The sequence below is a fragment of the Mchenga conophoros genome, linkage group LG17, assembly GCF_057382185.1.
Source record: "Mchenga conophoros isolate Kocher_MC1m ecotype Shallow Benthic linkage group LG17, M_conophoros_male_GT1.1, whole genome shotgun sequence".
Lineage (NCBI taxonomy): Eukaryota > Metazoa > Chordata > Actinopteri > Cichliformes > Cichlidae > Mchenga > Mchenga conophoros.
Genome location: NC_140542.1, coordinates 21,963,324 through 21,978,904, shown reverse-complemented (window position 1 = coordinate 21,978,904; position 15,581 = coordinate 21,963,324). Strand labels below are relative to the sequence as shown.

The 15,581-nt window shown below is 42.5% G+C and overlaps 1 protein-coding gene across 27 annotated transcripts in view; it reads left to right on the top strand.

Moving 5' to 3' along the window:
- Positions 1 to 15,581, top strand: part of celf2 (cugbp, Elav-like family member 2) — a 242,093-nt gene that overhangs the window by 150,627 nt on the left and 75,885 nt on the right. For all 27 annotated transcript variants that reach the window (XM_085251508.1, XM_085251509.1, XM_085251506.1 and 24 more), the window contains one exon: positions 8,766 to 8,848. In XM_085251508.1, coding sequence (XP_085107634.1) covers positions 8,766 to 8,848 — 83 coding nt within the window. The remainder of the gene's footprint in view (positions 1 to 8,765; positions 8,849 to 15,581) is intronic.

Sequence of the window (15,581 nt, the reverse complement as noted above, 5' to 3'; positions counted from 1 at the left end):
GATTTTATGTGAGTGTGTGTGTGTGTGTGTGTGTGTGGATTCTCAGCTCATCTCTGTGTTTATACTTTTGCATGCCTCAGCGACAGAGAGAGTTACTTGGTTATAAGCAAACTTGCAGAGCTGGATTTTTTTCCCCTCCCTCTCCGAGCACTTTGAGGTCGGCCAGAAAGTGGCTTTGATTTCCTGAAAGTGCTCTTGTTGTTTTTACAGCCAGTAAGGGAGGGAGCCAGCGAGGGGGAGGATTGACATTGGTGCTTTTCCACCAAAGTAACTAGTGGATTGTATAGATTTGTGAAGTGCTGCGAGCTGGACCGATTCCTACGTTAACAGGATTAGAACATCAGCCAAATGCCCGTCAGAGATGCGGCATTGTTTGAAGCCATCCACTCATCCTCTCCCTGTTTTTCCATCTGACAATCTGTTCTTATTGCGCTGTCAAATTCAGAATGTGTTCTCTGTCATATTCCCCCCATCCCTGCTGTCACTCAGCGGCTCTTTGACACACATAAATTATACACGTTAAGGGGCATTTTTACAGCTGCACAGAGAGAGCAACGAGGGAACGGCGAGGAGGGGGGCAGGAGAGGAAGAAATGGAGCGAGGTGGAGTATGTATTCCATGCCACCCAGAGGCCTGTGTGAGCAGTAATTGCAGTAAAGTATAGTTAATGTGGGTCAGCAGTTGAGTAGAACCCCAGGGGTCAAAAGGAAAGTAGAGGGGAAGGGGAATAATGGAGGGGAGAAATTCGTGTGGGTCACTGTAAGAACCCTGCCTCGGGTGGAAGGGCTCTGGGTGAAGCTCTGCGATACATCCCACACCTGTCTCTTTTTCCCCTTTTAATAAAGCATACTTTCATTCTGCTGGACTGCAGGGCTTTGCCTCTGTTATTTTCACCCTACCCTACCGCCGGCCTTTTCCCCACTCTTTCTCCAGTCTGAGGTAATTCAAGCCCACACATTTGTATGCTGAATAGAGCAGCTGGTGCCAACCTGGAGGTTTGGACCAACAAGATACGTCTTTAACCTTAACCCATGGGATTAAGCAAGTAAATTGGAGGTAAAAACATAACCTGTTCATATTCTAAAGAACTGACCTGTAATTATTTTAAATAAAATTACAGGTCAGGCGATTGGACAAATATATCAGCTCTTTGCAATGGATGGTGTCCATCAAACTTTGGCTTTTTGGAGCTAAAAAAGATATATATTCTATTTTTATTTCCTAATTTAGTTTTCTGTCTCCTCGAGAATTCAACTCTGTTGACCTGCAAAGTTACACTGAATAATAATAATAAGAAGAAGAATAACTAGCATTGGGATTTGGATGAAATCATGCACATTTCACTAATTTCCATCTTTAAGGAAACTCTCCAGTTTGTAATACTCATTCAGTGTTATGCTGTTTGTGCCACAAAACAAGGTCACTTCTGTATTGTTAATAATTTGGACCCCACACAGCATTCTGATAGTTGTTTACAGTTTATTTGTGAAACACACAATGCACTTCAGATCAGCACGAATATTCCAGCGTAGTCAGCTTTCCAGGTGGCCTCACACACACACCTCCTCTTCTGGTCTCTGACCTCCACCTCCCATATGGAAAAGAAATAGTAAAAACTTATATGATTTACTCATGAAAGTGGCCACTTTCTCATTACTTTTATATATATTGTTTTAGTAAGTAACCAAAACATACAAGTTTCATTATATAATTTTTCAAGGGATCTTATATCTGTTTTCACTCTTGTATGCTTTTCATACAAGTTTCACACAAGACAGATACAAACTTTATAAGATTTATATATATCTTTTCCATATGGGCTGTGCCTCCAACCTCCTTGGCACTGCCCCTTGAGCTCACCCCTCCCCTGCAACTGAGCCAGGGACCAAACCTCCGCCACAAGGCTGTCTTAAAAATATTTAAAATAATGAACATAGAGATTTGAGTAAATTTTAAAATAAATGGCTAATATAAAGTTGTACATATAAAACTCGTCCCATGCTTTTGTGAGCATGTCTGGAGTCACTGCTGTTGTTATGCTAACTACCTTCAATGACGTGAAACTCATGAATCTGCTCTTTCTTCCAGTCCATGTTTCCATCGTTACCCGTGCACAGCTTTAAATTAAAGTGCTGTGAAATCGTATTATTCTTTTTGATGGACTGGACTGAACCTGGACTGTGTTAAAGCTCAGAGTTGCACAAAGGGAGCGATACACAGGAAGATTCTCGTAGAGTTAGCATCTATCTGAATTTAACAAGCTGTCCCTGAGCTTACACTAGCAAAGCAAGCTAACTCATCCCCACGACCACATGTGAAGACTGTACACTTTGAAATTCTTGTTTGAAGCCCATATGAATAGCCATGGGGGAAGACTTGTGAAAATACAGTTTAAAGACCAAACTTTATTTGGAGTCTGTGCCAGGCTAATTCTGGCCCCCGAGCCTTATGTTTGACACCCCACTAATAGAAGTTATAAAGTGGCGTAACTGCACACCCTTTACACTGAAATTGGACTACAGTAAGTTTCTGTCCCTACAGATACAGTCTCCACAAATGTACCCCCAAGGGCTAATTATTGGATTTAAAGGTGATTACTTGTAAGTGCTTGTTCCGAGCAGTAAAAGGTAGATATTAGGACCATTTATTATAGATTCTGTGGTTGAGCGTGAGGAGACAGTCTGTTATACAAAAAGAAATGAGACTTTAAGGGTTTCCTCATATATTTAAGTTAAATTAAAAGGTATTTAATACCCGCTGACAAGTTTACTTTGTATCTGCCTTGTACAGGTGGAACAGTGGTCGCCTCACCTCACAAAGGTGCTAGGTTTAAACCTGCCCAGGGCGCTTGTCCTCCTTGTGTGTTTGGGTTTTCTTCAGGTGCTCCCACAGTCCAAAGACACACTCTAACTTCTAAATATGACAATGATTAAGGTAAAAAATTGTCACTGGACACGAATGACAGTGCCAGTAACTCAGCAGGTGCCACACCAATGACAAGCTAAAGGTCTAAACCTAAAGATGTAATAAGGTGCTTTATTTTCTGTAAGTGTGTTTAAATATAACAATTTCCATCAGCTCAAGATAAAAAATGATAGTCTAGAAACAGTCCAACATGGCCACTGGGAAACAGCGCTGAAACCCAGACTAATGAAAGTCATTTAAGTAGATTAGTTGGCACTCAGGCTAAGGTGACCCTCATGGCATGGAGGGGAGACTGGGATGTTCCCATTCAAATGAAGAGTTACAGAACAAGAAGAAAACATTATGAAATTAATTTGCAAAGAAAGTAAAATTACAGGTCAGGTTGTCACCTCTAAAGCGGGTTTAATTTTCAGACTCTAAGAACACGGCTTCGCGTGTGCCTGATTTTTAGAGAAAGCCGTTGGAAGACATAAGTGAGAGAAAAAAAACCTCCTCAACTTGCCGATTCAGCCCCCCCTTCAGCTCCTCTGCAGCTCTGCTGTCTCGAGCTGAGAAGTTGGGGTCGACCTGTTGTTGGAGGGGGTAGATGTGTTGACAGAGGCAGGGGGCCGTGGGTCTTCGCTCAGTCAAAGGCCCCCTTCAGCAGCCATGAAGCATTTATGAACAGGCATCTCCCTCCTCTGCTCTCTATTCAACTCACAACGGTTGTTTCTCTCCCCTCTTCTTCTTCTCTTTTTTTTTCTTCTCACTTGCAAACGCTCTGCCCTCCTTTCCCATGTCCCATCTGGCTGTCTTGCTCTTTCTGTTACGTGCACACATACACTCCAGCGTCTAATAGATTCCTTCCTGCCGCTCCAGATTTGTGCGTGCACGTCTCTGGTGTGTGGTTTTAAGTGTCCCTTTTCGACAACACAAGCAAAGTGTGTCTCCTTGCTCAGAGCCCTCTCGGCCTTCAGGTAAATGTTTGTTCTGCAGAAAAAAAGAAACATGCACACAAATTGATGGAAAGAGCTTATTCGTGCTGGGCCCCTGCACCTGCTTGTGGTTGTAGTACAGGTATGCTTATGTGTAAATAAAAAGCAAACGTGCAGACCTACACCTAAAATATGCACACTCAGTGGCTTTCTGCAGGATTCTGTGTGTGTGTGTGTGTGTGTGTGTGTGTGTGTGTGTGTGTGTGGTCCACTCCTCTGCTCTTTGATCCTCATCTTGACAGCCCACCACCTGGGACGCTCTGCCACATGCCGCATGGCTCCAAGGCCCTGGCTACGCCGTGGGAATGACAACACACCGTGGCTAACACAGCGCTAACAGCACATTATATGCCGTCAGAATCACTAATGCTAACACCAAAAGCTAACCCTCCCATATACAGATATGTAGAAAATGCCACTGGAATCAGAATTCACATCCAGCCGCTAACCCTCCAACAAACTGAGGCAATACTAAAAAGCTCGCCCTTGAATACACATAATCTCTACTTTTTACCCAGCATGCAGGAAATATACAGTTGAAAATTATGTGCCTCTTGCAAAAACAATGAAGCTAGTGAGAACACTTGTACATCAGATAATTTACTGTGTTTTTCTGGGTCAGTCTATGAGACTGATTGGACTCACCTCGGTGGTGAGGAGAGGTAGGTCAAGATGAGTCGCTGGTGTCATCCATGGACAAGCAGGCATGGTGGGGAGAGGCTGGCAGGGGGGACAGGGCAGGGGTCAAACTGGCACCACACATTGGTGGAAAACAGTACACATAAGTAGTTTTGAGACCCTTACAGTATACCTCTAAAGTGCATCTGCACAGGCCTTTTCAATTACTTTGCAATTAAACCCTTTATTTTTACTTTTTTAGGAGTGTTTAGATTATTCATTGAAAGTTTTGACTCTTTTGGCCCATCTTTCTCCCCTAAACCCCAACCAGTGGCGGCAGATGACTGCCCCTCACTGAGCGTGGTCCTGCGGAGGTTTCTTCCTGTTAAAATGGAGTTTTTCCTTCCCACTGTCGTCAAGTGCTCGTTCATTGGGGTTTTCTCCCTATTATTGGAGGGTCTTTACCTTTGAATATAAAGCACCTTTAGCAAGTTGTGATTTGGTGCTATGTAAATAAAAATGAATTGAACGGATCACCGTCATGTTCCCAAGGTCTGCTTTTAGAGCAGGGGTCGGGGAACTCCAGGCCTCAAGGGCTGGTGTCCTGCAGGTTTTAAATGTGTCCTTGATCCAAAACAGCTGATTTAAATGGCTAAATTACCTCCTAAACATGTCTTGAAGTTCTCCAGAGGCCTGGTAATGAACTAGTCAGTTAATTCAGGTGTGCTGACCCAGGGTGATATCTAAAACCTGCAGGACACTGACCCTTGAGTCCTGGAACTCCCCCACCCCTGTTTTAGAGGGTATGGTGGTGCATGGCTCATATATTATGTGGGTGTTGGAGTTGTATGCAGTCGTTTCATTGCTCAGTAAAAACTTGTACATGTATTAAAAGCTTTTACATTTCAAGGATTTTTATTTTATTTGGTTTCCCACTGTTGGTGGAGTTTCATTATTTGATCGTCTCCTCTTATTAGGACTCTAATTTCAATAGTTCTTTGGACCATTCTTCACCATGGCTAATTTTAATTCATAGGCACACTCCACTGCTAATATTTGTTTAGTTTTACTCTTTTTTTTCTCTCTAATGGTGCTTTTTCATGCTGGCTTAACTACAACTACAACTTCAACCTAATTTAGGATTTTCAGTGCTTCTCCATCATCCGTATCCTCACTGGGTCTAATTTTTATCATGGAAATGCGGCACAAAGATGAAGTCGAACTGATGGAGATCAGCGATATGTGGAAGCCAGCACTTTTACCACAGAGTTTGGTGTGTATTTGCCATCTTTTTGGTGACCCACATGGAATACATTGAATACATTTTTACCCAGTGATATTCTGTCAGTCATGATTAATACCCCCGATTATCTCCCTGCCTTTAACCAGTAGAAGCTGGTGTGAAACTCTTGGTGGCAAATTGATACTGATAGCTGAAGCGGGGGGGCTTAGGGTTTAGTGAAGTGACACCCCGAGCCGTCTTTCACACTGGGGGTCATAGAGGGAAAACGCTAAGCTGAGAGTTATCCCTGCTAATACACAGGCACTGCACCATCTGAATCACAACACCAATCACGTTGCTGACGCTAGGCTAAGGGCCAACTATTCAACAGCCCTGGCACCCAGAGGACACCGCAGGAATTCAGATCCATTACACTCCCAGCCTCATCAAAGGGACTTTGGGATTTGGATGCTAAACCTGCTCCAGATGCTCACTGTTGGATTTCACTAAGATGCACTGCAGGGCAAGTGTCATCAGGGCTGATGTCTGCAGCACAGGCAACAAAACCTCAACCGATTCACCGTATTCACACTGAATTGATTTGTGCCATAAAGACAATGGGGGAGACACCAAAGCAGATGTAAACAATGGTCCGCTCTGCTCATCTCTGGACAAATAAATACACAACAAAATTACCAGATGAGCAGAGCTGGAGGCAGCAGGTCCAAGCATATGAGCATATGAACCTGGACTAAGATGCTGAAGCCATAGCAGTGCCTCACCTGTGGCTGCCTCATGCTAATGTGCAGTTTACTGATCCTCTTCACCAGGTAAGCAGCTGTAGGTGAGCAGAGGTTTAATGCAAGAAGAAGTCAATCCACAGTTTGGGATTTTATCCTGCGGTAGCTCCCTTTAATGTATCCATCCATCCATCCATTCGCTTCCGCTTATCCTTTTCAGGATCGCGGGGGGTGCTGGAGCCTATCCCAGCTGTCATAGGGCGAGAGGCCGGGTACACCTTGGACTGGTCGCCAGGCTAACACACAGAGACAGACAACCATTCGCACTCACATTCACTCCTGCATTCACACCTATGGGCAATTTAGATTGATCACAAACTTTAATGTATATTAGTAATAATTTGGACAGCCATTCTACCGTCGTCTCCACTATCTTTCCCCGGGTTCAGTTTATGGACATGGGTATAGGTTTTATTTGAGAATCGGGAAGAAATGTCAAATATAAGTTCAATTTTGAGCACCAAACTCTTTGTTTCCTGCATTCTGGAGAAATTTTTTTATGCACCAGTTTCTTTTTACATTAATTTATGGTAAAAAAAAAAAAGGATGAACAAGTAGTGAAATTTGTTGAAGTTAGGCTCTTGGGCATAATTCTCTTTGACAGGATATTTTTGTTTGGGTAACCTGTAACCTGGGTAAATGTGCATGTTTCACCTGCTCAGCATCTCAGCAAGATTTCTGCACGTTCATGTCTGTGATGATTGTAAGAAATCGCGCATCACAACTTTACTGAGATCTACGCGATTTTTTGTCCAACTTGGTGTGTTTGTTTGTGTCATGGATAACGAGGCTTACTACAAAAGATTCAGACATGAGATAAACGGAAGTGTTTTTGGGGAGACAATAACAGGACGGAACACCTGTGAAAGTCACAAGCTAACAGTAAACTCGCTGTGTTAGTTGGATGAGCAGCTCTCAACACATTCTCCACATTTTCAACAGTGGCGGCAGTGGCAGTGACACACGCATGCATTCAGCCACTGCGTCCTTATGGCTGCCTTCTTTTCGAAGCAGTAACTTAATGATTGCCTGCATGTGGCATCTTTAAACTGTATCTACAAAAACATGGTTTATGCTCTCCCCAGAATGCTAGTTTTAGTTCAAACACTGGATTTATTCGAGCCCGCCGTGGGTTGCCTTGATAAATGTTCTCCCCGTTACATCTCGTTTGGAAATTTCCCCATAGCTGTTCGACAGTCGTGTCATGAGGACATAAACGCAGACACAAAATCCTCACCGTGAGCGATTTGTCCAAACCTTGTGTTTGACATAAACAGCTGCTTGCTGTGTGTACGAGGAAAATAGAAGAGTCACACCTCGGTCTCTGCCCTACATTTTCCTCCCGCTGGCTTATTTTTGCCTGACTGTGCAGGTTTGTGTGCTGACTGAAAATGGCCCGTGACTGCGGTGTTTCAGCCCTACTCTCGTTTCCCTCCCTGCTTTCTTCACTGCAATTGTGTATACATTTACATTCGAGTCCAGTTGTGGTACTGTGTGAGAGTGTGAGCATGCAAGCACCTTGTAAAGTTTAATTTGCAGGTCTAAAGACATTGCAGTGTCAAAGTTAAACGTAGCTCAAATTTTGATTTAAAGTGATTTTTAGTAGCCTGATCAGTGAATTGCATTGACACTTCAAACTGAATCATGCCAAGGTTTCAGTCGCTGATTTCTTTATTTTACTTTTTGTCAGATTTACAGTTTTTTCCACTGATTTTAGATGGCTTCACTACTTTTTGATGAATCGTTTAAATATGATCATTTAAAAACTGCTGTAACATGTGTGTCACCTGAATGTTTCCATTTCCAGCCCACATTTGTCAGAAATGTCGAGATGCAAATAAAGGGAGCATAAATAAATGAGTCAGCGCTTTCTTTGGTGAATGAACGATAAAGCAGCTGTTCACAGATCACTCTGGGATTAATGAAGAGACAACCTTGCTTCTCCACGTTCCTGTCTTCGTTTCCTTGTTGTTCGCATGTGAGTGTGTGTCTGTGTGAGTGTGTGCTCATGCATCACTTTGTGTGCACGGTTCCTCCAGGCTCAAGTCATCAGCGTTGAAACAAACTAAAAAAAAAGTGTTCTCTTCCTCTCCGTTAGGATGTTTTCTCCTTAACATTCACTCAGCGTCTCCCAGTGTCGACAGGTGATGCCAGGCAGATGAAGAGAGAAAATGCTCTTTGTTGCTCCTTATGCTCATCTCTCTCTCTCTCTCTCTTTCTCCCCAGGCTGCTGTTTTGTCACGTTTTACACAAGGAAAGCTGCCCTTGAAGCTCAGAATGCACTGCATAACATAAAGACCTTAACAGGGGTGAGTGTGTGTCCTCATTCTCCTCTGCCTACTTTCTCCTCTAATCACACACTTACAGCGGTACCTCGAGGCAGCCCCGCCCGACCCCGCCCCACACCGACCTGTGTTGTGTGTGTGTGGGTGGGTATGAATACGCAAGTAACTGCCTCAGTGTGTTGCGCTGCTGCTACAGAGCATTTGTGAGTGACCGAGAGTGCGAGCAGGTGACTGTCAAGGTTAGTTCAAAAGTTTGGAGGGAGTCTATGTCCACTGGTTCTTTCCAAGCTTAAGTGTGAATGTCATAAAAGTCAAAAACCATTATTACCACCATAACAGCCACCGGGTCACCAGGGGACTGTCTGGAGTTAGAAAAGTTTCTAGAAAATAGAAAATGATCCATTTCAGACATTCGTTCAGTTTTTGTTGTTAAAAAGATTTTGGATGATCCAAAAAAGGAAACATTTCTAATGAAAGTAGGTGGACTTCAGCCTAAAACCCAAGCTCTACCTCTATCCTAGAAGGTTAGTCAGTGTAGCCTACCTAATAGAAGAACCACAGACCATCTTTTGATATGTACACAGATAGAGGCAAATAAGATCCCTGTGTTGCACCATCACTCAGCCGCAGACCGCAGAGCTGCATGTAAAAACCTCAGTATTTATCCTGTCGGCTCTGGGTGCAGACAGTAGTCCCGTGAGTTCACAGCAATCGAATGGACATAAGGTCTCCCGCCTCCTGCGCACTATCCTGAAATCACCTTTAAATAAACCAGATTGACTATTTCCAATATGGAGAACCTGTCAGAAGCAGACTGTAGCGCGCTGTGTGCCACATATGAAAGAGTGCAGCTGAGGACAGTGTCCCAACCTGAGTCTCCTGATGCTGTCTGGAATTAATTTGTGAAAAATGCTCGAGTCGTAGTACTACGTGCTTCATGTGTCACTCGCACACAGTCTCATGTTGATCTTTGGTGGCTTCTTCCACCTGTTACTGGTGCTGCTACCACCTACGATTAGACAGTGTGCTTTCACATTAAAAGTCCACAATAAGAGACCAGAGAGGTAGTGGAAGCACATATATATATACTATCATTCCCTCAGCACTTCCCATGTACATATAGAAAATCTAGAAAATGTCTTTGTCCTGTATTTTACTGTATATAGTAGCCATTTGTACATCATACAAATTACTCTTTTATTTGACTTGAATCATCATTTTTAGCAGTTTTGGCTTTTTTTTTTCTTATTTTTTGGTTTTATTTTCAAACATAACTCAAATGGACTTTTTCTACCTGAGCCATGTGCTGCTGTAACAAGTGGATTTCCACAGTGTGGGATTAATAATAATAATCCATACCCATCTATGTAATTCTCGATCATGACATGCAAGTTAAAGACTCATCTTTTAGACAGTTTTTATAAGTTGCCTCTTACTTTTGTTTGTAATTTCTCTTTACACACTTTGCACATTGTGAAAAAGCGAAACAAAATTCAGAGGTTTCCAGTTTCGAACTTGTTGTGTAACGCGTATGTAGACAACAAAGACCACATCTGACCATCTACGAGCGCACTCATTGCCAAATGCAGTGGTCTGATTGGTCACATGTGTTTATTTCGATCCGTTCAAAAAGTAATAATAATAATAAATTCATCCTGTGATATTACATGGTTGATGTCAACGGCTGCGTTAAGAATCGGTGACTTTTAGAAATATTTTTACTGCACAAAATATTGATATAAAGTTTTCACATGCTAACTTACCACATTTAACACTGTGCACTTCTGCACACAAGATGCATCCCATGTAATGTGGGTTTGCTCTCTGTTTGTCACTGATTAGAATGGCTGTAACAGACTAATGAGCCTGCTAGTCAGTTGGTGAGAGTGGGGCACCAACTGCTGATAACATATCAATGCGCTGACAACATCGAAATTGAGTGCCAGCAGGTGAGGAGACGTTTCCACTGAAATACAGACATTACAACTAGTTATTGCCAGTGATTTATAATTTATCGGCTTTTAGTGTAATGATATCATCTGCTGTTGTTTCGCAAAAACGTGTTGTCCAAATTTATTCCAAGCAAATGTTCACCAAAAGCTGACAATCACCCACTCGTCCCCACTTTATATTTTCATTACTGGCTTCGGCAGTCTGCAGGAGTTTGTGTTGTGTTTCCCTTTGCTTCTAGCCTGCACGCTCATCCTTGTGCAAAGATGATTAGAGAACAATCATCAAAACACGCTGCCACTAGCAGTCGAAAACACTTGCATGTTTATCTGCTTGCTGGCATCTGTTCCTGCTTTTCTGGACACCCGTGCATATGCCTGACTATAAAGGAGTGTGCTGGTGCTCCATTTTCCAATATTGTTCCCTCTTGTGGCCCAGGAGAGCAATAGAGGAAGTGGGCTGAAGCTTGCTCGCACTCTCACACTTTTAGCCCTGGGTGGATATTTAGAGGCCCCCAGATCCCTTCTGCTCGGGTTATTGGCTGCTTCCCCACCCCTCTCCTCGTCTGTGCCAGCTAACTGGAATCTCATCAGTTGAGCGCCTGCACGCTCTTACTTCTGTCGGTTGGATCAGTGGATAGCCCCCCTGGGCAGGACAGGGTGGATACTACGAATCCCACAAGAGCCGTACGTGGGATTTATGCTCCCGCTCCCGATTCAGAGTCAATCTTGTTGTTTTGCACAGAGTCACCGTGTTAATTGCTCGTGGAATAAGTATGTTAAATTTCGGCTGTTTCTCTGCACCGTGAGAGCTTGTCACTTATCCCTGGTTGGAGGTGTGAAACAGCCCAGGGGAGGACACATACTGCAGCAGTTTCAGGATTATAGGAACATGAAATCGCCTTCTTCTACACCATAACACCATCCCTCCCTCTGTTCTGTCTGGTCATCCCTCTTCCTCACTTGCTTCTCTCTCCTGCAGCATTCGTTTGGGCCTTTTTGATGTCAGGTAGCAGTAAATTTGGGTCTGTATTTGGTCTCTGAAGCAGAGTAAACAACACATTATCAGAGCGTCTTTAAAACGTCAGTACAAAACATTACACCTAAACTTGTAGAAAATGCATTTATTAACATTTAAATATGTCTATCTGGAAATTATGATGCCTCTGGTAGGTAATATCTGTCATATGGAAGCCGAGCAAGAATATAGTAAAACATTTCTTTATATTTAATTCTCTAAGCTTGAATGAATCGCATTTAGTTTAAATTAGGGTTAGGGTTGATATTTCCAATCAGGAGTATATTTGCTCGTCTCTATCAGCCCTCTATCACTTGCAGATAACATTTCTTTAGAGATGTTGTTCATGGCAAGGTTTTCTAACAGCCCAGAGGGAGCAATCAGCAGGAGGAGATTTTTAGGTTGGGTTTTTTTTGTGATAGTTAATTTCTCTTTGATTTAATGAGCGGTAGTTTTCTGAAACAGCTGAGTTCTTTGGCTCAATGAAAAGTTGGAACAGAGCAGAGTCTTGAAATAAATAATAAATAAAGGAATAAAAATTAGTTTTAAGATGTGTTTTCAAAAACTGTAATACCATGGACAGGGAGGTGTGAACAAGCTCAGTTGCCCCTGGTTTTCAGTCCGGTTGTTTGGACTACCAGGAGCAGCTGGTCTATGGACCTCAGCAAACTTGAGGGAACATGGGGGGAGGCCAGGATGCGTAATGTTCTTGCAAGTAGGGCGAGTACCAGTTAGAAGACAAATCCCGACTAACTGCAGGCAAAAAAGGGAAACTTTACTAAGGCCAACACAGTGTGCATTACAATAGTCCAGACACATTGTGATAAAAGCATGAATGAGACATTCAAATCTTTTAAAAGATAAAGCTGATTTGATGGTGGATAAAAGCCTCAAGTGGTAAAAACTAGTGTTAATAACAGAATTCAGCTGCTTATTTAGTATAAAAATCATGCTCCAGTTTAACACCAAGGTTTCTCACTGTGGGTTTAGCACAAAGGGCCATGGTCTAAAAGACGAGCGGCACAGAGTCTGAACCCAGTGACCCCAGTGTTACTTACTCTAGATTCACTTTAAAAATCAGATGTGGTGGTTAAAAAAGTAACCTATATTTTAAGCAGTAATACGTAACAAATAAGCCATATTTTATTGGTTACATATTAAGGAGGGAAATCCCACTCTGCATATAGGTTTGGGTTATCATAGACTACCTGCATGCATTCTTATTTACCACTTCATTCTTTTTGCATCCAGAGGATTCACCAACTGCTGGCCTTTAGAAAGAATAAAGGTTTAATGCACTTATGCCCTGGCTTAGCTTTTCAAACCTGCAGGCTGCATTCATCTTTTATAAACAGTCTGTCTATAGTCCATCTGTGTTCTCTAGCAGGCTCTGACCATTCCTCAGTACTTCTGCTGGCTGGCAACTAAGTGACTGAAAGTATGAAATAAAATTTGAAATTAAATATTTTTTTTACATCAACCTTGTAGAGGATTAAAGCAGTTTTTCTAACCCCAAATTGTGTCTTTTAAGCTCTTCATGGCCCCAGATTTGGGTTAGGGCAGCCTATTTGTAGCCTCACAGGCAAGCCCCAGGACAAAACAACTCCACTGAGCCACCCGCTACTGCTTGTAGGGGTTGTAGCTTTGTGCCAAGTGCTGTAACAGAGTTTTTAAAAATGAAGCTGAAAGTTGTTTCTTTGAAACAAGAATCTGCGGAGCCCAGCGGTGAGATTTAAAAGGTTGCTCATAAGTGCTGGAAGTAAAGGAAAGTTTATTGTCATGTTTGTTCATGAAAAGCTTCTGGGAGCAACAAATATTAAAAATGTTAACCCATGTAAAAAAAAAAAAAAAAAAGCAGGTGACACATATGCAATTAAACCCGCATCATATTCATCATGTCAGAGGCGGACAACAACAGCTTATGCGATTGTCCTGTATTGATGGACGGATATGGTTTTAGATTTAATATACAGGGAAGAGGACCGAGGACACACTTGCAAAACACTAAATCAATAGCAGCATAATGACGGAGCATTGAGTGGTTTATGCTGGATTTTTTTTTGACTGGCTTCAACTCAGCTCAAAATGGGAAAAAAAGGGCCAAAAAATAAAATAAAATGAGAGTAAGGATCCAGTGGGAGGCAGAAATAAACAGATGATGAGGATGGCGGATTAATTGCTGAATGAGGCATGTCAAGACAAAAGGAGAGCAGACAGAGAGAGGGGGAAATTGAGCAGGAGGTTAGCAAAGGTGATGGGCAGATGGACAGGAAAAAGGTGGAGTAGAGCACTCCAGCACGCTCGAGGGCAAAGCAATAAACGGGGCGCAGTTAAAAACCAATACCTGCTTATTAACTTCCCCACTCTCCTGGCTTGTAAAAAGCCAGCAGAACAATGTTTGTATTGGCACTCATCCCCTCCCTCGCTCTATCTCTCCTTCCAAACCCAAGGCCCTAACAGGCAGAGATGCAATCAGAGTGGAAAGCTGGACGGGGGCCAGACTGGAGAAAAGGGCACCGGTATTGGCAGCCATGTTGGTTTAGGGCAAAAAAAACAGTTGAATGGCTGCCATTTTTTGCGAAAAGGGATAAGTGAAGGGGGTCTGTGGTTTTATGTGATGAATCTCTCCCTGCTCGGTTCTCACAGAGGTGATGGCGGTGGCGAGAGCAAAGCGGAGAGGTGTAGGCTTCCTCGCCAGTTGGAAAAAAAACAAGAGAGAAAGAAAAATGACAGCGCTGCTTGTTGCTTCTCTCCCGGCCCCATCTCCATCACTCCTCTGATGTCTCTCCTGAAGATTTGTCAGCGATCCGTCAGCGCACTCGTACCAAATGTATGCATATGTGATTGTATGCATGCAGAATGTGTATATTCATGTCAGCTCCAGACATGCCTGTCATATTTCAGCGATGAAGTAATGTTTCTAGAGAAGATACAGGTCACAACACGAACTGAGTGTCAGAACAATTTTTCTTTTCAGTTTTCACCTCAGTTGTATCAAAAGCAAGGTTATCATTTACTTTTTCTTTTGGTTGATTGCTTCCGTTTTGTTTAGTTCCAAGAAGATAGTGGCCAGCAAACAAGATTATATTTATGAGTGTAGCTCAGCTTGCAAGGTAAAGTGTCATTGCTGTTGATGCTGAATGATAAGGATTTCACTTTTCAACCACTTCTTGTGCAGCCTATGCAGAGAAATTTGGGTTATTTTTACACTTCAGATTTTGAAATTGTGAAACTGCTAAAATATACGCTGCTAGTGTGTATGCATTAGAGGCTGTGGTTTGTGGATTCTTACATCTTTTGAGCCAGGCTAGCTTTTCACCCCGTTTCTAGCCTGTATGCTAAGCTAAACGAAGTGGAAGCGAGCTAATGTTTCTTATTTAGCTATAAACTCAGTGTAATAAATAAATATAGCCAAATATAGTCCCACTCTAGTGTTTAAAGCCTTGACTTTTCATTATGGATGTCTCCAATTTGGATTATTGGAGCCAGTGGTGACCATATGTGACAAATAATGGTGGTTAGTATGGTTGCATTGCAAATATACCAGCTAATTGATGCTCAAATTAGAATTTTGCTTACAAAAACTAGAGTGTAGGTGTCTTGAATGGTTCGTTAATACATTAGACCTCACTATAAGCCATATTGTGTGTCAGATTAAAAAGCCCTGAAAGGCAGAAACCTTATAAGTTTCAGTCATTATTCAGACACACAGAGGCTTGTTGAGCACCAATGGTGTCAAATTTAGATGCAGTGGCATCATTTACTGCCATCATTTTTTAACGTGAAGGGT